The 19833-nt window shown below is 51.8% G+C and overlaps 1 protein-coding gene across 1 annotated transcript; it reads right to left on the bottom strand.

Annotated features, from left to right (window-relative positions):
• Window positions 1-16988: 16988 nt before the first annotated feature.
• Window positions 16989-18698, bottom strand: LOC111157936 (homeobox C5). The gene is made up of 2 exons (XM_022519677.1): window positions 18212-18698; window positions 16989-17495 (listed from the first exon to the last, which is right to left on the bottom strand). Exons 1-2 carry the CDS (start codon window positions 18663-18665, stop codon window positions 17281-17283), a joined length of 669 nt encoding a protein of 222 aa, XP_022375385.1. The 5' UTR covers window positions 18666-18698; the 3' UTR covers window positions 16989-17280.
• Between the last annotated feature and the right edge of the window lie 1135 nt (window positions 18699-19833).

Genomic DNA, 19833 nt, shown 5'->3' with positions numbered 1-19833 from the left:
CCGCCGTGATTAGTCAATCTACCTTTAATTCGCCGCCCTACGCTGCCTCCTCCCAGCCCAGCCTGGTTGACACTTGAATAAGTACCTTTTAAAACGGCATAACAACTATTTGAGGGTTTAATTAGAACATCTGCAATTAAGGGAATGAGGAGGGGAAAAGGAAAAAAAAATAAAGCCCTCCTGAGAGGGAGACTGAAGGCGGGAGATTCCCCACCTGTCTTTCACCACCTTAGGGATGCGGGAGAGGGGGTCCCCATGTCAAAATTTAGGGCTCACCCTGAGGTCAGGAATGAGAACCGCCTGGGCCCCCTGGCCACTCTCTGTCCTCCAATGCTGAGTCTCTGCTCACCCCCAGCTCACCAGGAGCCAGTGCTTGGGGGCCCCTGGATACCCTGTACCCAGGAGGACAATGACCCATCCCCCTACCACCAGGCGGTCAAGGGAACAGGAATTCCCTGGGGGTACACCGTCTCTCAGAGGAGTGTCCCAAATTTCCCAGTGGGTCCCTGCCCATTCCTGTCTGGGCCCGTCAGCCTGTGAGGACTGGCCAGTTTGGTTGAAAGAGGAACGTGAAACTGTGGGGAGGAGAAGGCTGGGGTTCAGTTGATAGTGGCTTGGAGCCTGGGAGGGTGGCTTATTTGTTGTAATTATTGGGGGTAGGGGTGGGTTAATTATAAGTTAGTGGAAGAGGGCAAAGGGAAACCAATGCTGAATGCTGCTCTACACAGAGTCTGAACTGCAGCCCCAGACTGGCCCCAGGGAAAGCCAAAGCTCCCGATTGCAGGTGGGGTTGAGGGGAGGGTTGCTGAAGGAGGAGAAAGCCTTCCAGCCTCACCCCCAACCTCCCTTGAGGACCGCACCTGGATCAGGCTGTCCCACCCAATCCTCGCCCAGAATACTCTTTCTCTCCTTGGAAAGGTGAGGTCTCGGCCTTGCTCCACCGCTCCCAGCCCTCACACTCACCTTCTACCTGCCCTGCCCCCCGCCCTTTCCCCAACCCTCTTTTCTTCCATCTCTTCACCTTCTTGGGCTTTTTAGGGAGTTCCTCCCAAGGCGTCGCCCCTCCTCTGCCACCACTCCCCAGGATTCTAAGCTCCTGCAGGTGGGTCAAGGGAGCCAGAGCAGGAAACCCACTTTGGGCCAATACATATTAAGTAGATAAAGAGAGTTCAGTGGCCTCCAGCTGAATGTCAAGTCTGTCTTTGGTTATCACACCTAACAAATACATATGCATACATACTGTTAATACTTATTAATACATTAAATGCCTCCTTGTGCAGCCATAAATATCTGGGGTTCTCTTCCCAGGTTTGCACATCTAATTTAACATGCACCTCCAGAAAGTGAAATCTGGGAGATTCCTCCAAATGGGCCCACATTCATCTACATCGTTTATCCAAAAGCCCTTTTGGGGTGCCTATACCTTAATAGCAAGGAAGTCGCCTATCACAAGGGGAAAATAGCAAGCCAGCTGGGCTCTACCACACACATACATGCAAACAATTTCACCTGGATATTATTACAAGTGCAGAAATAAAATCCCTCTGGAGAGCTCGTGCACTTAGCATTGGCTTAATGGTGGGGGGGGGCACTCAAGTAGCTCTTGCCTGTGGATGAGTCCTAGTATCTGGTCCTCTCTCCTTTTGTGCTTTGCCCTGCTGCTCCTGTCTTGCCAGCCCAAGGATCTCCACCCCTGCTTGCCCTCCACCTCTCTCTATCCCAATTTTATTTTATTTTTATTTTTTCTGACCACCCTTTGCCAGCTTCCAAACGCTCTCTGAATGCCACCTTCCCCATCTCCTTTCTAAATCTCGATCTGGTTTCTCTTTCGGAAACACGTTTCAGTACAAAGCGCTTCCCTTCTGACACCGCTGAAGAAAAATATGTGTCCATTGTGTGCGAGGCCTTATTGTGCCCGGATTACCATACTGACCGTTAGATAACCCATATTCCTCCCCTCCCCAGTAACAAGCTGCCGGCTGGGGGACCTCGGCGGCTCCACACATTCTGTGCTGTATCAAAATCTCACCCCTCAGACTCCCTGGATTTTCCTAGGGAGAAAAATAAATGGGAGAACCAACTCAGGATTTGGAGGGCAAAGAGAAGGAAAATGAGGGTCATTCCTTTTCCCACTCTCGGAAGTGCAGGATTTTGTGTGGGTGTATGATGTGGTTTTGTTATTGTTATGTTAGAGATTAAAAAATCGCAACACTTCGCTTTCCTCTTCCTCAAATAAATGGACTATTAGATGGTATGCAATCAAGTAATTCACTCCATTTTTATTTTTTCTCCAAGCATCCTGAAAACCCCAAAGTAAAGCAAGACTCTTATCTCATTTTTTTGCGGTGTGTGTATGTCTGTATGTATGTCTATATGTGTGTTTTTGTCCCTTTCTAACGCCAGCAGGCAGAGGTAATGTATGCAAAAGAATATGCAAATGCTTAATTGATTTTTTCTTAAATCTCTTGTCAGTAAAAGTAATGAATTGGTCTAAAATGATTTTAATAACCTGGACGTGTCACCAGAAAATACTAAACCTTTTTTTTTTTTCCTCCTGGAATCGCTTATAGTCTCAAAAAAAAAAAAAAAAGCAATCATGGAATGTTAATTTGCCCCCCTTTAAAATATTAAAGATGAATTTCTCTTGTTTGTTCGGAGACCATAGGCAAGGTCCTCTCGTGGATTTCCCCCTCCTTGCCTTGCCTTCCTTGGAATTCAATTTTCCTCAAATCTCGTTTAAAGTGGCTTTTTAAAAAGTGGCCGCATTTTAATATTGGTTAGACAGAGTGACCTGCATTTCACCTCGGGTGTTTGACTTGTTCCAATAGGTCACTGCCATGGGGTTATTGATGGGGAAACTCCATTGAAATTTGTCTCTTCGCAAATGGCCTTTAGATCTTCCAGCGAGTTCAATAACTAGTTATAATGTGGAAGGGGAAAAATGAAGGCCCTGGGCTAACGAATTTGATGTTTCATTTTTATGCTGGAGAAATTGTTAGTTAGAGATTGGGTTCCTCACCCCCTTTCTTGGTCATCCTGGCCTCACTCACCCCCACTCTCATCCAAGGCTGCTGGATTATATCCCCTTTAAAACTTGAGCTAGGGTGTCCCTTTCTGCCTTTGATGCAAGCTTTAATTCTTTTTACTATTAATATTGTTGCTGTTGCTGCTAAAAATTCTGACTTAAGGCTGCAGGAGATTTGTAACCTTAACTTTCCTGTTAAGGGGGGAAAGGACTTTTACTTTTAAAGGAGGTAAAATGTAGTTTTGAAAGTTCTAGGAATTAGGCTGGCTCTGGTGTAGCTTATGGTGAGCTCCCTGGCCTGTGCTTCCAGAATTAATGAAATGACAGGAGGCTGGGAACCCTCTGGGGGCTTGATGAAGGCATCTCAAAATGGCCCAATCTCTTCTTGGCCTCTGAGCTGCCACGGACCCATGGGATCAGGCACCAAGGACCAAGAAAGGCAGAAACTGGGAAAGACTAAGGAGAGAGAGAGAATCCCATGGAGCAGGCAAGAAAATCTTGGATGTCTCTCCTCCAGGGTCAGAGACAGAATTCCTGGGGACTTGGAACTGCTTTCTTCACGAGAAGGGCACTCCAGGAAAGCCCACCGCCCGGAGACAGTGCATTTTAGTTAGCTGGAAAGAACAGAGGAAAATAATGGGGGTGGGGGAGTGATGGAGATTTTTTATAAGATTCCCTTGTTTTCTGGAGTCCTCAAGGAGTCAGAGAGGAAAGGGCAGGGGAAGGGAAGGAAGGTCTTTATTTTATTCTCCCCAGCCACAACCAAGTTGGGGCCCCCTTGACTATCCAGAAAAACCTCTGTGAGAAAGGATTGTGGAGAGCTTGGTCTCTCCGGACTGACCCAGCCATACAAGATCATTACCATTATTAACCTCTATAATAACAAGAGCATCATTCCCTCACTAAACAGAGCTCCCAATGTGCTTCATTTTCCTCTCCCAGGAACTGTCCCTTCTCCTTCCCTGCCCAAAGGGGCCCAGTTTGCTCAGCCCCGAGTTTCTCCTTTAATAAAGCCCACTTGCCCCTACTTTTCCAGCCTTGGCCCACAGATGGGAGTCATTCCAAAGGTTGCCTTGACTTCTGAGTTGTGGCAATCAAGGCCCAGGCCACTTATGCAAGGGCCTGAAACTGGGGTGCCAACCCCTTCCATCCCCTCAAACCCAGAGGCAGCATCTTGGTTCCCCCTGGGCTCCCAGACAAACTTCCTTAGACACATCCCTGGCACCACTGGACAATGGGGAGCAACCTTTAACCCCGCACCACAGCTCCATAAAAATGGGGGGCCCGGAGAAGGGGCCATCGGTAGCTTCTGGATCTGGCCTGGGAGAAGACACGCAGCCTGTTCTTCCCAGCCAAGCGGGAATCCATTGCGATCCGCTCTAAACTTGCCCGCAGCCCCTCCGCGCTCCGGCCCGGCGGGCGAGCCCCCAGTCCCCTGGCCGCTCGCCCGCCTCGGCGCGCACCTTGGCCGCCTCCTCCGAACCCTGGACCCCCAGCCTCGGGCCTCGCCCTCGCCCCGGTTTAATTACGTGATTGATTTTCGCTTTGGTCGCGTCGGGACGCCTCTGCCTCCGACTGTTTAAATCTTTCGGCTCTCTTTTTGTGTTTCCGAGTCCTCCTGACGGGCTGTAATTTAGAGACTGCCCCTCGGGTGGCCTGGGTCCGGTCCGGGCTGCTGCCTCGCCCTACACTCCAACGAAATGGTCCTCCCACGGTTCTCGGCGCGCAGCCCGGGCTGCAGCCGCCCCACGCCGCCGGGCTCTGCCACTCGGGCCCTGCCCATTCGCCTTCCTGAATTATTTTGTGCTCCATTATCCTCTGATAGAAAAATGTTCCGTGTTTGAGTTATCACTCCATGCCTGGGCCCGGAGCTGCGCTGCTCCGCGTTTTTGTGTTTTCTCTTCACCCGAATGTGGCGCGTTTTAGAAGGTCTGGATGGGGACCCGAGGCAGAACCAAATCGGGCTCCAGGCTCGGCGGGGAGCTCCAGCCGCTTCCCCCAAAGAGCCGCCCCACGCCGGAGGGCCACAAGCGCCAGGACAAGCAAAATCGTCCACAACTTTCAGCCCCTGAGCGCCAGCGGGACCGCAGGGCGGGCGGCCCCCCAGCCCGCAGCCGGCCGCGGACTCTGCCTTTGCTTCCCGGCCCCAGACAGAGGCCCGTCGGCCTGGCAGCCCCAGCGCTCTGGGCTGCGGGCACCTGCGTCCGACAACACGCGGGTCAGCGGCCCCTGCGCCGGAGGGACTGAAGGTGAGGTGAAGGACGGGGAAGAGGGAAGGAACTTTCATTTAGAAGAAGTGTGGATTTGGGGAGGGGAGGGGATGGGTGAGCCATGGAATAAAGAAAAGGAGCCCCTGAGCCCGCCGTGGCTGACTTCTTTCCCGTCTCTCTTCCTCCGGAAGAAAACACTCTCTTTCCTCCCCAAACCGCTGGTTTTCCGCTTACTCTCTCATCTATTTACAACTAATAAACATTCCTCTGATTATTCTCCCACGTCCTGTTTATTCTTTGATCCCTTCCAACGAGGCAAGCAATGAGTTACTATTAGCAGTATTTTCTGATTATATTTTCCCCCTCAGGGAGAGGAGGGACTTGGGATGTCTTCCTCACTGGGGAAGAAGTTCAGTGAAACTTGAGTTGGTCACAACCTTCTCCCTGTCCTCCGACCTACAGCACCCCAACCCCCGCTCCCCCCCCCCCCCCCCCCCCCCCCCCACGCAGCAATGTTGCCGGGTAAATAAGAGTCCGCCTGCCTGGCTATTAGGATTCTGGAGACGTTGGCATCTGTAGCAATCATTAGTCAAAGCCGCGGAAGCCAAAGGAGCCGAGGAGTTGGACAGAAAAAATCTTGGAAATGATATACAGGAGCGGCGGAGGCATCAATCCCGGCCGATAAGAGCGCGGCTGCAGGGAGCGCTGCGGCCGCTTAATTGGGCCCTGGGTGCCAAGAACAACCGGGGAGGGGACACCTAGGGGTCGGGCGGTGACCCTGGCACCATTTGGGCACCCTCCAAAAAACGGTCGAGGACTTAGTCATCCCTTTCCCCCAAATCCAAAGGTCCAGTTGGGGTTGGGGAGGACTCTCACGCCCGGTCAGCCTCTTCACCCTGAGAGCCAAGAGGATCCAAGAGGAGCCGGGTTGAAGGGTTCACCCCTTCTTCTCTCCCCTTCTCCTTAGTGGCTGTCTTGAGAGGTACTGCAGGATGGGGAGCCTGGCTGGGACTTTAGGGCATAGGGACAGCCTGGAGAGAGAGGCTATGGTCCCCACAGTGGCTTTTCCAGGGGGCAGAGGACTCAGTTGGACTAGATTTGGAGATAGCATTAGAGATAGCAACAGAATCACTCACTTTAATAAGCAAAACATCCAAAAGGTATTTGTTCTCCATGCCCACTTGCCTGATGTCTCTATTGATCACAGAGATAGACAGAGAGATGCAGTAAGTTTAAATCCTTTCAGAGGGAGATCTATGCCCCTACATATAGATATACGTATTATGGAACCATCTCTAAACATATGCTTAAATGTTTAAGTTTGCAGCAAAACTGCAAAGACCATAAAGATCTCCAAATATGTAGCTTCAATATGTAGCTATTTTATGCATTGAGGCCCTTGCATAAATCTAGATAAAACATAGTTTTATCTAGCAACACACACATAGTTCTTTCCAATCGGGGGAAAAAACCCAAATATTCATCTAGATGTTTAGCAAGAGCCGTACCAATACACCCCAGCGTATACATCCAACCACTACCGAAAGATTGGTAATGCGCACACAGGAATTCGACAGAGGACTGGTATGTTCACTGTGGATCTATAAATCTAAAGATCTATACACCTGCATTTAAATGTGGAGTAGAGAGTGAAAGAAAACATACATCCTGTTATATAGACATAGATAGACCCATAAATACATTTTCACAAAGGTAGCTATTCAACTGCGCAGCTCTCTATAACGAGAGGTGTATTTGCATTGAGTCCTAGGAATGAGGGAGATTTTCTAGTGTTTGTGGGCTCAGGGTGTTCCAGTCCAGACTTCTCTGGGGAACAAGTGAGGGTAAACTAGAGCCTGCATAAGGTCTAAGAGGCCCATGAACGCATATCATCTGTGGCCTCATTTCCAGCATATGGGGGCATTTCTCCAGCGATAGATAAGAGCCCTGATCCCTGGGCCTGAAAGCATCCCTAATTGAGATGGAGGTAGAGAGCTCTTTACTTCCATTCCCTTCAGCTCCTTAGCCCACGGCTGCGGATGGAGCGACCAGTGGGAGGTTGGGGTGTCTTTGAGGGAAGGCTCATTAACATTACAAAATGGAGCTATTCAGGTAAAATAAGGTTTAGTTTGGAGATAGTGTGATTACAGCGAGATGTGAGAAGGCTGTGGGCTTTCACGTGCACACACACACACACACACACACACACACCCCTGCACCCATCTTTAATTACATAAAACCCGGTCACTGTAGAGAGTTTCCTCCATTCATTCAGTTCTAGATGGGTTCTTCTATATGCCTCACTCCCAATATCTCTTCTCAAGAGTTTTCTATACACCTGAAGTCCCAACTTCCAAAGAAAGGGTTTGGGGCTCAGGAAAGGGGTCACAGGAGGATAGCAGACCCAGAAGTTATGGTAGAGTCCCCAGGAGTCACAGTACTATCACCAGGCTCAGAAGCTGATGGCCTTCTATGTTAGTTCTTTTTAAATTGAGGGGTTGGGGGGAACCAAGGTCTGTGTGGACAAAAAGAAAAATGAAAGGTTGCATGGTTTTTAAACCTGGAACTTTGAGGGGGAAGAAATCACCAAGGAGCCCTTTTCTTATTGGAGGAATAGGATTTAGAAAGCTCTGGACTTCTTTTTATTTTTCTCCTTTGGTTTACTGGGGAAAGAAAGGGAGGTAAGGAGGGGCCCCAGGTGGGCTTGGGGAAGTGCAATCCAATTTAGCTTGCCAGCTTGGGGGAGAGTGATTTTCAAAGCAAAACCTCAGATGCTACTTCCTGAGAAGTCACCAGATCAAAACAGTCTCCTCTAGGCTTTTATGACCCCATCTCTACTCCCAACAGGAAAAGCACCCTCAATAAAACCTCAGCCCACGCCCCCATCCTCCACCCAGAGGACAAGGACAGACAATCTAAAATGAGGGACCTGACCCTTACTCCCTTCATTCACACCACACCACACACACACACACACACACACATTGGATTTTCCAGGAAGTTGACTTTTTAAAAAAATATTTACTAGATGAAAATTTCCCCCACTGAACAAAGAAGCAGCCCTGAGCTTGAGTTTGAGTCTACAATAGCAAGTAAAGGGAGGATTTGATCAGATAAGGGGTCTGGTCTTGTAGTCCAACCCCCCACAACCCAACAGAACAACAGGACACTAAAGGTCATCAAAAGCCTGGGTGCCACCATCTGTGGGGCTGCTCCAGGGTCTTGGTTTTCCAGGGAGGCAGAAGAGAGAAAACTTAACAGTTACCCAGGGGGTTGAGGGGGCAGGGGTGGGCTGGGGAAGAGAAATGGTCTCCAGGTTGAACCCATGGGAAAAATGGGGCAGGACAATGAGTGGGAAGTTAGCTCAAGTCGGCTGGTTTACCGTATTCTGCCAGGGCTTCTCTTTCATACCATACTTGAACACATATATATACTTCTGTGTGTTCCAGTGTGGTGTTCTAGTTCAGGGGGCTGGAAGATGTAGGGAAATTTCAAGGGCAGAACCCGGCCTGCCCTACCTCTCTGAGAACTGTGACACCTGCAGTCCTGAAGGAATACCAGGTAGCTGAGCCCACATAGTCCACCCAGGCCATGTGGGGCTGCAGATCATGGTAGAACTTTCTCTGTATGTGTGTCAGGTGTAGAGAAAAAGCTGCCTTCCTGCATAAGTCTCCTATTCAACTTCTCATTGTAGATCTTAAGGCCTGGTCATCAGAGGCTGAACAAGTCCCGGATTGCCTTGCTCAACTTTCCCAAGTCCCGAATTGCATCCCACCCACCACCCACCCCCATTACACACACACATACACACACACACAGAGTGAATCCTCCTGGATATTTCTGTTTTCCTTTTGCCCCTCCGTGACCCTTAGGAATGGCAGAGGAAGATGGATCCCAGGGTTCTGTAGGATTCAAGGACAAAGAGATCTCAATCACCCCAATGCCTCAGTCTAGACAACTTGAGCTTCTAGAGCCCCATCAAAGCAGCCAAGGGATGTATGCAGACACACTATTCTGAGTTACAAGGGTCCAATAAAAGGCAATGTGATTTTCTTGGCCCTCCAGCAGTTTAGGAAGTTCCTTTCTTAAATTGAACTAATCCAGAAAGCCTTAGCTTGGGGGGTCTTAAATCCGGATTGTCTCTTTTCTCCATCTCAAAGAGCTCCAGGGTCTCCAGTCCCATGAGCGAGCAGGAGGCTCAGAGTAATTCATGCACCCCCAGCAAAAGAAAACAGAGAACTGAAGTCTAGGATCCTGATGTTTCAGTTCAAAAACTCAGCCCAAAGACTTGGTACACAGAAAGGGAGAGTCAAAGAGACAGATAAAGTTCACATGGGTATTAGAAGGAATTGAGGCAATACCATCTCTCTTCTCAGTGCCTGTTTGGACAGAAACAAGCCTCCATCTTTCTTTTTCTACCCTTCATGAGATCTAGAAACTCCAATGTGAGAAATTCACACTGGAGGTGAAGGTTGGTCTCAAAGACTACCTCACCACCTACCAGAGAAAAATAAATGTGTGTGCTTTAATTCTAACACATGAAAGAGGTGAGTGGTGCAGTATGGTTGAAGTTGACTTAGAAAGTGGGGGCTCTCTGGTTTCTGAGAAGAGCTGCCCTTCCTCTGACTTCTCATTCCAAACCTTCCATCTGTCCTATGCATTGTCCCCAAATCAGGCCCACCCAGAAGACCAATAAGCAGAGTCATGCTGGCAAAGCCCAGTTCATATTGGCTTATTCCTTCCACCCCTGCACCCTTGATGCCCCTAAAGAGAGTTTAGAGGTCTGGGTGGTACAGTCCATCAGAGCTCCTGCCCTTCAGTCAGCTCAAGAAGGTAGAAGAGCAAGAGGAGAAGGGGAGGGAAGGGGAACTCAACCTTAAAATTAACCATGGAACAAAGCCCTGGAGACCGGAGGGTACTGGAGGGAGCAATGTCTGGGTCTGGACCCATGCACGAGTGGATTGGCTCAGGGCCCAGCCCAGGTGTTCAGGAAACACAGCACTTCTGTCCTATGTGCACAGCTTCTGTGCCATCAGGTGTTCTTGCTCAGAAATAGTTTCCCACCCACTGCTTGTTCTGACTTGACCCATGTAAACACAAACACAGGAAGCCACACTTTTGGTGGCTGTGTTCTTTAATAGCTACTGGCCAGAACACAGGATCATCACTTAGTTGTTCATTATTATTATTTAGAATGCAAAGGAAAAGGACTTAAATTTATCAACTCTTTATAATATATCAGGGGAGGGTCCTGATTTTCTGTGCTCACTCCTTTTTCCAAATCCCTTTTTAAAAAAAGATTTTATTTATTTATGTGTCAGAGAGAGCAAGCGAGAGAGCACAAACAGGTGGAGTGGCAGGCAGAAGAAGCAGCAGGATCCCTGCTGAGCAAGGGGCCCAATGCAGGACTCGATCCCAGGACCCTGGGATCATGACCTGGTCCTGGGATCACCACCTGAGCCAAGGCAGACTCTTAACTGACAGAGCCACCCAGGCATCCCTCCAAAACCCTTTTTCAACTGTCTCAAAGCTATTCAACAAGCTAGAGGTACCAAACACAACTTTCAACCCACTTCTGCTCCCTTCCCCACATCAGAGGTTGTTTGACAAAGCAAATGGCTCTGGGGCACTTCCAGAGAGATAAATTTAAAAAAAAGTTCTACTCGCCCCCACCTGTCCCCAGGAGGATCAGAAGAGAATGAAAACTGGTACAAGGTAAGTGTTTAGGGGATAATTGCCATCAGAATTTGAATTCAGAACTGGATTTCATATCCACACCTACTGTACACCCTGATCGAGAGTCCACATCTATAAAGCCCAGTGAATTGGATAGGATCTCACCGGAGAAAATGGGAATGATCCAGAGGACACTCCCACAACTTCAGATCCCTGTACAACTGAGACTGACCTCGAGGCCAAGGCACATTGTTAGAACTACAGGACACAAGCCAAAGAGTCCCTAGAACTAGTTCAGGGACAAAGGGAGGGTCTAGAATATTCTCAGCATCGCTTTGCCCATTCCTATCTGAGATAGGGCAGACCCAGGAGCTAAAGAGGATGATAAGGGAGGGATGGAGGAAGAGGAATGGAGGGGAAGGGCGAGACAGAAACCCAAGTACTTTTTGGCTGATTGGTTGGTGGGGGCCATGTGACCCTGCTTAGCACATTTCTGATTGGTTGTTTGACCTTTTCCAGGGTTAAAGACCTAGGAACAAAATTAAAAGCTTCCCGGGTTGACTAGGGCACCTTGGCACTTGATGGATCGCCCACCTCCTCCTCCAGGAAGACCCTAAAATCGAGTACGGGGTGGGGGCAGGGTGGAAAAAGCAAGAATCTCAGGCCCAACTTATATTTGTCTTTCTTCTATCTATATTTGTCTTTATGTATTTGTTCTACAAAATAGCAAAAAACTGGCCCAGACAGATTGAGAGGAAGGACGATCTAGTATTGCTGGGGCAGGAAGAGGGAGTGGTATTTAAATGGAACTTTTGAGCCTAAGGAACAGAAAAGGAGATGAGGAAGCCATTGAACCCCCAAGAGACGCTGTGTAAATCTATAAAACAGAAACACACACCCTTCTCCATGTAGAGGAACGGAATGGGACTGCGCTTTGGCCAGGGGTACGGGAAGGCCGAGTTTGCCTGGGTGTGGAACTTTGGCCCTGGCTAAATTCTTGGATGAAAACCATTAGACTCGCTCCCTAAAGCCCTGGGGAGCTGGCGGGAGGGGAAGAGTCAAGTTAGAAAGCAAGGAAAACTCCCATCTCCCTGAGGCTTGAATGGAAAGTTTCCAGAATCCCCCCCCCTGCCCAAATCACAGACTACTGAGGAGGGGAGAGTGGAGAGGGCTAATTATGAGAAAGGAAGAATATGAGAGTTAATTTTTTGAATGGGCTCCTGGGGAAATCCTCTGGCATCCTCATGCTTCCCTGGGAAATAAAGGAGTAGGGAGGACTATGGTACCAAGGGAGGCCCAATCATGGTTTGGGACAGGGGTCCCCAGAGGGATGGCTTCAGGGAGTCCCCCAGGTCCTGCCTCAGCGCTGCTTATGCAAGCGAGAGCCGGGTAGAGCTGGGCTTGGAGATCGCCTGGCTCAGGCGTGTCTTTGGGTCTCTGTTCCCTTTCACTCTCTCAGAGCGGGCCTGGGCTCTCTGTCTCTGCTTGAGTCCTGCTTCCTCCTCAGTCCCCTTGGGCGGCAGGGGCACACTAACTACATCCTCTTTCCGTCCTCAACCGCGCTTCTCCACAAAAGCGTGTGCCCTGGATCCCCACAGCAGTCCTCCCTTCTGGGAAGGTGCAGACCTGGCTCGCCCCGCCACTCTTCTCCTTTTTCTCTGGCCTGGACCAGTTCCCTCCATGGGCCCACCTTCCGCCCTGATTCCGAATCCCTCCAGATTCAGTAGGATTCTGTCGGCCCCTTCAAGGAGACTGAGTTTCTATGTCATTGCTGTCCTGGCTTAGCTCCGGGTGCCGCATGGGGAGGGGTCTGCGCTCGCAGGTGTGGAGGACACACGCCTTCCGTGCCGGAAGCCTCCTTCCTAGACACAGTTAGGGAGCCTGAGCCTGAGACTGGCAGAAGAACTCCATGCCCATATCCGGCCCTGATGGCTACTCTACCACACGGAAGCCACTCTCTCCCCAGAGCTGGGGGGCTTTCCTGGTCAGCCTAGTAAAGACATTGCCTCCACTCTCCAACCCATTTATACTCTTAAAAGTAGTCCCTCCTGGGCCTACTTTTGCCTCAGGCAAGGGCTTGGGAATGCCAGGAAAGATCCCAACAGCTAGAGGGAGGCATGAAACTACCCTGGCTCCAGGCCGACCAAGACCCCAGACTACAGATGCTGGGACAGCTGTCCACCAGGCCTGGTGGTGAGGAAAGAGAAAATGCTTTGGGACTCTCTGGGCTCAGCCAGCTTCCTTTAAGATGCTTCTGCAATTTCAGGTCGCACCCTGGAGACTCAGAAGTCCCAAAGCCTGCCTTCCTGGCGTCCCTCTCCAGCTGCCTGACCTGCCTGGACTCTGAACCACTGGCTCAAGGGCTGAACTGGCCCCCTCCTTGGTCGGGGGTGGGGGGCCCAGAGGCCCTTTGCGCTTGCGCCTAGAGTTGGCACACTCCTACAAACACCAAACACCCATGTGTCTGCCGCAGTCTTTCTTCCCAACTGAGAAGGGAGAGAGGGTCAGGGAGAACTGGCAGAGCTCTAAAGAACCCAGGCCTCTCTACCACAGTTGACTCGCAGCTGGAGTAAATAAAGGGCAGGGAGGGGAGAATGGTCAGAGGAGACAAGCTCCCCCATCCTCCTACCTCCCAGCGGCTTCTACTCTTCCACCCTAGCCTGGGAATGCCTGGGGAGGCCTTCATCCCCTCCCCTTAATGAGTGGGAACTGCCTTCTATCATGGGGAGGGGGGATTAGGTAAACGGGGGAGAAAGGGTCAGAGAGAGAGAAAATTAACTTACAGCGTTCGCCTGGGATTCATTTGCGAAGATGTAACCTCTCACCATCATCCCCAGCGCCGTAATCCCCTCTAACTGCCAGGCCCTCTGTCCTAGCATTAAACCTCACCAGCAGCTGCGTGGCTGGACAGTTAAGATTATATATGATGTAAATATATTGTGGGTTTGTCAGCTCTCCCTACACCATAAAACTTGGTTTAATGACATCACGTGGTCCCCCAAGAGCCACTCACGGGCTTGCCTTCGGGCCATTCACATAAATAACCTCCAAAAGTTTCAAACTCCTAAATTCACATAGAAGCCTGCGTATTTCTCTAATGCTCAGTTACACTAAAAAGCCCTTAGGCTGCTCCTTTGCCCCACCCCCACACCCCCCTTGCAGGGTGGGGAGGGGGGAGAGGGTGGATCCTTATTTATTTATTTACTTACTTATTTCCATAAGGACCTGTCGCCTTCGAGGTCGTGTTGATATTTTTTTCCTCCTTTTTTTTTTTTCCTCCTCTCTCCTCTAATTGCTCAGAGTGGGTCATGTCCCCCTCTTCCCACTCCCCCGGGAAGGTAAGTCACGCTTCTTCCCCCCCCTTTTTTTTGTCTGGCTGCCAGAGGGGTTGGGCTTCTGGGCAAAGTGGGGAGTCAGGCTCCATGGTCTCTGCTTGGGACTTGGAAGCCCCTCCACTAACTTTTCCAGGGCAAGGCTAAATCCTGATGCTTGCAGATTGTTCCAGGAGGCTGGCTGGGAGAACCAGCCCAGGCTTCAAAGCAGAAGACTCCACTCTGGGAGAAAGCGAGGGTCTGGGCCATACCTAGTCCCAGCATAGGGGAGTACGTCGGAGCCCTCTGCTAAAGTTGTGGCAGCTGACACCACAGAAGCAGAGGCCGGGGCCTGGGGCAGGCCTGCACCCTGACAGAAAGGGCGGGGGCAAGCCAGCACGGCTGCGTCCACCCAAGTCTGGCAAACTTGAGTCAACCCTCCAGCTCCTCCAGGGAAAGAGGCCTTAACACTGCAGGAAGGAGGCATTCCGGGCCAAGAGGGGCTGGTGGGCCCTGCAGGGAGGGTCTGACAACTTGGCCCCTCGCCCTGGCCCAGCCCTTGGTTCTACCCCTGGGGTGGTGCATCCCCTGGGGAGGGAGCTCTGGGCCTCTGCAGCCCGGGATGCTGGAGGGTGTGATGGCGGGTGCCACGGCCTCTTTCTTAGTTAACCGTTACCCATTGGAGACGTCAGTGCTTCTCTACGCTTCACCGCTCGCCCAATAGTTTTACTCAGCATGGAGAAAAAATTAAAATAACTCCCTGAAGAAAATTACACATTTTATTTGAGAGAGAGAGAGATTGAGAGCGGAGCCGAGGTGGTGCTAGGCTGGGCAGACTCTTGTGTGCTAGTCAGGGAGAGACCGAACGGGCACCCTAACCTGGCCTGAGTGCAAACGGAAGGGCACAGCAATGGGCACAGATCAATAAACATTTGTTGAGACCTCCTACGTGCTAGGCACGGGGTGAGGAAAGACTCCTGGGTTTAAAAAAAAAAAAAAAAGACAGATGGATAGCTTAGGCAGTGGGATGCAGAGAAGTCAGTCCTTATAATAAATTCAAGGAGCATCAGCATTAATAATCATAAATATTCCCCTTGCCCCTCCCCAGAGTCTCTCTGCTCCCTTTCCCTCTTGGCTGTAAAAGCAGCCTTCTAGCCCAGCTCCTGAACCCCACCCTCCCCCAGTGTGGGGGGCCTAGTCTTGGCTCCAGGAAATGACCCCCGTTGTGGGAGGCAGGAGAGGAAATGCAGTAAAGTTTTATGGACCCTTCCCACATTTGTTTCTCCTATAAAGTACTTCCTCCCCCATCCCATTCCAGGAGCCCGGAGCAGAGCAGAGTACGGGCCTCAGCCGGCCTTAGCACCACCTGAATTATCTGCCTTTTCCCCTTCCCTTTAGTCCACCCTCCCCCTCCACACAAAATCCCAGAGACTGAGACAAATGATGGCAAACAGACGGGACTCAGGCACCAGTCTACACAACTCCTTTCCCAGCTAATTGTCCTGCATAGCCTTAGGCACTAGAAGTGGGAGAAACTGGTTTGCACGTTGCCGGCCAGGCAGGTTCACTGTAGGCTGCCCTCCTCGCTCCCATCTCCCCCGGTATCTTAAAAAGCTAACACACAGTTCCTTTAACACCCCCCAGACCCCTTCACCAAGCAGTACCAACTCTTTCTGAGAATCCTTCTTGGGACCAAATGGGCCACCTAGGCCTGGGAGAGATCTTCAGAGACCCAAAAGGACCCAAGAGTCTGAGCACCATGGAGCCCCCAGGCCCTGCAGATTAGCTCTGGGAGACAGTGGTCTGCTTGCTTGTCTAAAGGCCTCAGATTCACCCAGCCAAGGTGGGAGTGGGGTACAGAGGCCTGAAAGCCTTGGACAAGCCACGGCGTGGGAAACGTCAGTACACACCACCTAAGTGCCCTCCCCTTTCCCCAAAGGCCCTTCCGGGAACCAGGGATCTGGGAAGGAGTTCAGTTTCACCACCCTCTTCTCAATCCCTCTCGAAGCTCCTAAAAATTCTTTTTTCAAAAGAGGCAGAGAAGCTGTGGGCCTCCCCTGTACTCTATAGCCATTTAGACACTTTTACCCAATACGTGCCCCAAACAGAGAGGCATTGCTGCATCTTTAGTCCTGTTCTCTCTTTGTCTTTATTTGATATGACAAAATATAGTTTCAGGAAAGACCTGGAGTCAATAAATAGTTGGACAACAGCGATGGGGCAGGAGGGCACAGAGACTTGTGGCAGGGACTAGTGGGCAGCCAAGAAACCTAGGACTGCTTGCTGGGGTCCAGTGGCAAGGAACCCCCATAGCTGAGCTAGCTAGTGGTCTGAGGCGGAGGGACCTGAGAGGGCATGCGGGCGGGGGCGGGGGCGCAGGCTGGAGAGGTTACCGGGCTTAGGGATGGGTGAGAAGGTTTGGAGAGCCTAGGCCTAGAGCCTAAGCCCCCCCCCCCAAGAGGGGGCCTTAGGCGGACCTTCAGTCATCTCCCCCTTTCATATGCAAATCATTTAAAAGCCAAACATGGAGCTTAGTCGCTACAACGAAGCACCCCGAGTCTGGGGCCAGACTCCGCCAAGCACAACCACTCTCGCCAACCCTCAGCCGCCTGGCCAGCCTAAGCCGGGAACAAAGGACAGGGGAGGCCGGTGGGGGGCGGGTGTCGGGCCGCGGGTCCTGGAGCGCTTGCTGGGCCCACCTTAAACCGGAGGGCCGCGTTGGGGCTGGAAGCCCAAGAGGAGGCCCAGGCCCGGGTTCGTTCAGCACCAACCGGGATCCCAAAGCCCTCTGGGGAACCCCCGCAGAGCTTGCCCTGCCCGCCACCCTCCCCTGGTGCTGAGCAGAACTGGAGGGAGTCCAAGCAGCGCGGATAGCCCCTCGGGAAAGGGGTCGGTGGGGATGCGGAATGCCAAGGGAAAGAGCTTTTGTCTGTGAGGCCCCGGAGCCGGTGCTGCCGCCCCCGTCCTTGCCCCCAAATTATAGAGAGGAAAACCGAAAAGGAAAGGCGCGGGGACCAAAGCGGGCTCGGGGTGCTATCTGCGGGCCTCCCCGCTGCCTCTAAAGAGCCTCTTTGCTTTTCATTTTGGAATCCTTCTTCCACTTCATCCTGCGGTTCTGGAACCAGATCTTGATCTGTCTCTCGTTGAGACACAAGTTGTTGGCGATCTCTATACGCCTGCGGCGAGTGAGGTAGCGGTTAAAGTGGAATTCTTTTTCCAGTTCGAGAGTCTGGTAGCGCGTGTAACTGGTTCGGGACCGCTTGCCGTCCGTCTCTGGAATATAAGCCCCCCCCCCAAGCCAGGAAGGGGTGAATAGCGTGCAGCGCCCCAGCGCCCCGACCCCGGCCCAGGCCCCCACCCGCCGCCGGAGGGAGAGGAGGCGAGCAGGGCAGGGCAGGACCAGCGGGCCGCAGGCGGGCCCGGCCCAGCCCAGCCTAGCCCAATCTAGCCCCCGGGAGAAGCGCCTCTGCCCAGGCAGGAAACTTTCCGCCGCAGCTTTCACTCAGCAGCCGGAGGGACTGAGGGGGCTGGGGGGAGAGGGAGACCCAGGCTCGGACCGAACAATAAGCACCCTCGAGATCCGAGCACCGGGGACCCCCCTCCCGCCCCTCCCGAGTCGCTGGAATCCTCCGGAGCGGCCAGCGCCGGCTGAGCCGGCACCACAGGGGAGGGAGGGAGGGAGCCGCGGGGGGATCCCCGCTCTGGAGCTCCGTGCTCCTCACCCTTCAGATCCCTCTATTTTTTTAACTCCCTCCCTCTCCCCCAAAAATTGAATATTGCCTTTTATACACGTTTTGTTCCTATGATCCAATTATGTCGTCGTAAATTTGGGCGCACACAGCCTCTAAGCCTTTTAGTGGACAGTTTTACGAGCCATTGATGCCTGGATCGTAAAATTTATGGCCGCAGGTTTTTTTTCTTTATTTGCCCCGCATGGCCTATAAAACCCAGGCGGACCCGAGCGCGCAAAATGAAGTCCTAAAGTTTACCGTGGCTCATGTGCAGTTTGGTCATCCACGGGTAAATCTGTGGCGGGGCCGGTGGCTGGCTCAGTCCGGCGGGCTGCCCTGTCTGCGCCTGCTCCTCTTTGATCTCCCCACTGCTCTTAGCTCGCTCCTCCAGCGCTGGGCGAGCCGCCTTCTGACTGTACATCCCGGGGTTCAGAGGAGCCGCTTCATCTCTGCCCAGAGCGTGTCCCGGAGCGGCCGCGGCGCTGCAGGCGGGGCGGTCGGGGTGAGCCCGGGGGTTGGCAGCCATGTCTACCCCGTGGAGAGAGTTGGAAGGCGGAGGCGGTGGGAAAGTGATGCTTAAGTCCAATCCACCGTAGCAGTACCTGGATGCCTGCACCTCTGAGGCCGATCCATAGTTCCCACAAGTTTGCATGTTATAGGCAGGGATATTGGGGCTCTGCTTATAGAATGAATTGGCTACGTAGGAGCTCATGGCGGGGAGGGCCCAAAAAAAATTTCTGCACCCTTTTTGATTAAGGGTGATTTGTGACTCTTTGAAGTTGAGGGGTTTTTTGTTCTCCAAAGTGCACAATTTATAGGTGGAGATATCTCTTTCTTTATCCTATGCGCTCTTCCCAAATAAGGGAGCCTTAAATAGAGTCACGTGACTGGAGCGGCCACTCATAAATTTGGCTTGATGACCTCCGGGAGGTTAGTGATGGAAGCCGGCGAAACGCATCTTGATATGTTGGCAAAGCCCAACCAAGGGGGAGAGGGAGTGAGAGAGAAAGAGAGAGAGGGGGAGAAAAAAAAAAATGGTTCTTGGAATTGGGGGGTAGCCGGGACAACGAGCCCACAGCGACACCTGGTGCCTACTTTGAGGAATTGCAGCATGGCTTGTCGGCTCGCCTTCAGACCGCTGGATTTTCTACCCTGTAGAGACGCTAGTTGCGGCTGCAACAAACCATTGAAATGGCCTTTTAAACTGTATTTAATTTTAAGGAAAGATGAGGTCTTGCTTAGGATACAAAAACTAACGGATAGCCCTGTCTCTCCACCCCCAGAACCTTTCAATCTTCAAAAATGGCTGAGGAAAGGCGATGTGGGTAGGGGGGTCCCTGGCCAAGTTGGAGATCCCAAGGGATTTACCTCAGGTTCTCTACACCAAGCATCGAGGTCGCTCTCCTTGGAGGCCCCAAGGCCCTGCTACTGCTGAGGAAGTGACTGTTAGCATGGGGAAGTGAACCCAGCCCCTGGAGAGGTGGACAGGATGCTACCAGGAAGGGGGTCCTGGGTGGACAGAACTAGATAGGGGGGAGGGTCAGGAAGCTGAAAGTACTGGGAACTCTGGGATGAGCCTGGAGGTGAGGATCCTGGAGGAGTTGAGTAAACCTCATCATGCTGGGACCCCAGAGTGGCAACTAGGCAATTTTCTGTGTATGTGTGTGTGTGTGTGTAGAACCAGACACAATGGGCTTGGAGGACTGCTCTGCATCCCTGTGTATGACCCTGATGGGGTATTCTATGCCAGATATTTGGGATAGAAAATAGATGTCAGTTGAGGGCATGGAGAAGCAAGATTGAAGCCTCCACAAATATTATATGAGCAAGACAGAGGAAAAGGCCTAATTTGTGCCCTTTTTGGAAAAGGCCTCTGGAAC

The sequence above is a fragment of the Enhydra lutris genome, unplaced genomic scaffold, assembly GCF_002288905.1.
Source record: "Enhydra lutris kenyoni isolate GAN:26980312 unplaced genomic scaffold, ASM228890v2 scaffoldscaffold56, whole genome shotgun sequence".
NCBI classification, from domain to species: Eukaryota; Metazoa; Chordata; class Mammalia; order Carnivora; family Mustelidae; genus Enhydra; species Enhydra lutris.
This window is presented reverse-complemented; position numbering and strand designations above follow the sequence as displayed.

Excerpts from the sequence above, each read along its gene's own strand:
- LOC111157936 (XM_022519677.1), bottom strand. The coding sequence starts at position 18,665 with ATGAGCTCCTACGTAGCCAATTCATTCTATAAGCAGAGCCCCAATATC. Across the intron at positions 17,496-18,211 it reads CAAACTGCACATGAGCCACG|AGACGGACGGCAAGCGGTCC; the intron begins GTAAACTTTAGG and ends CTTATATTCCAG.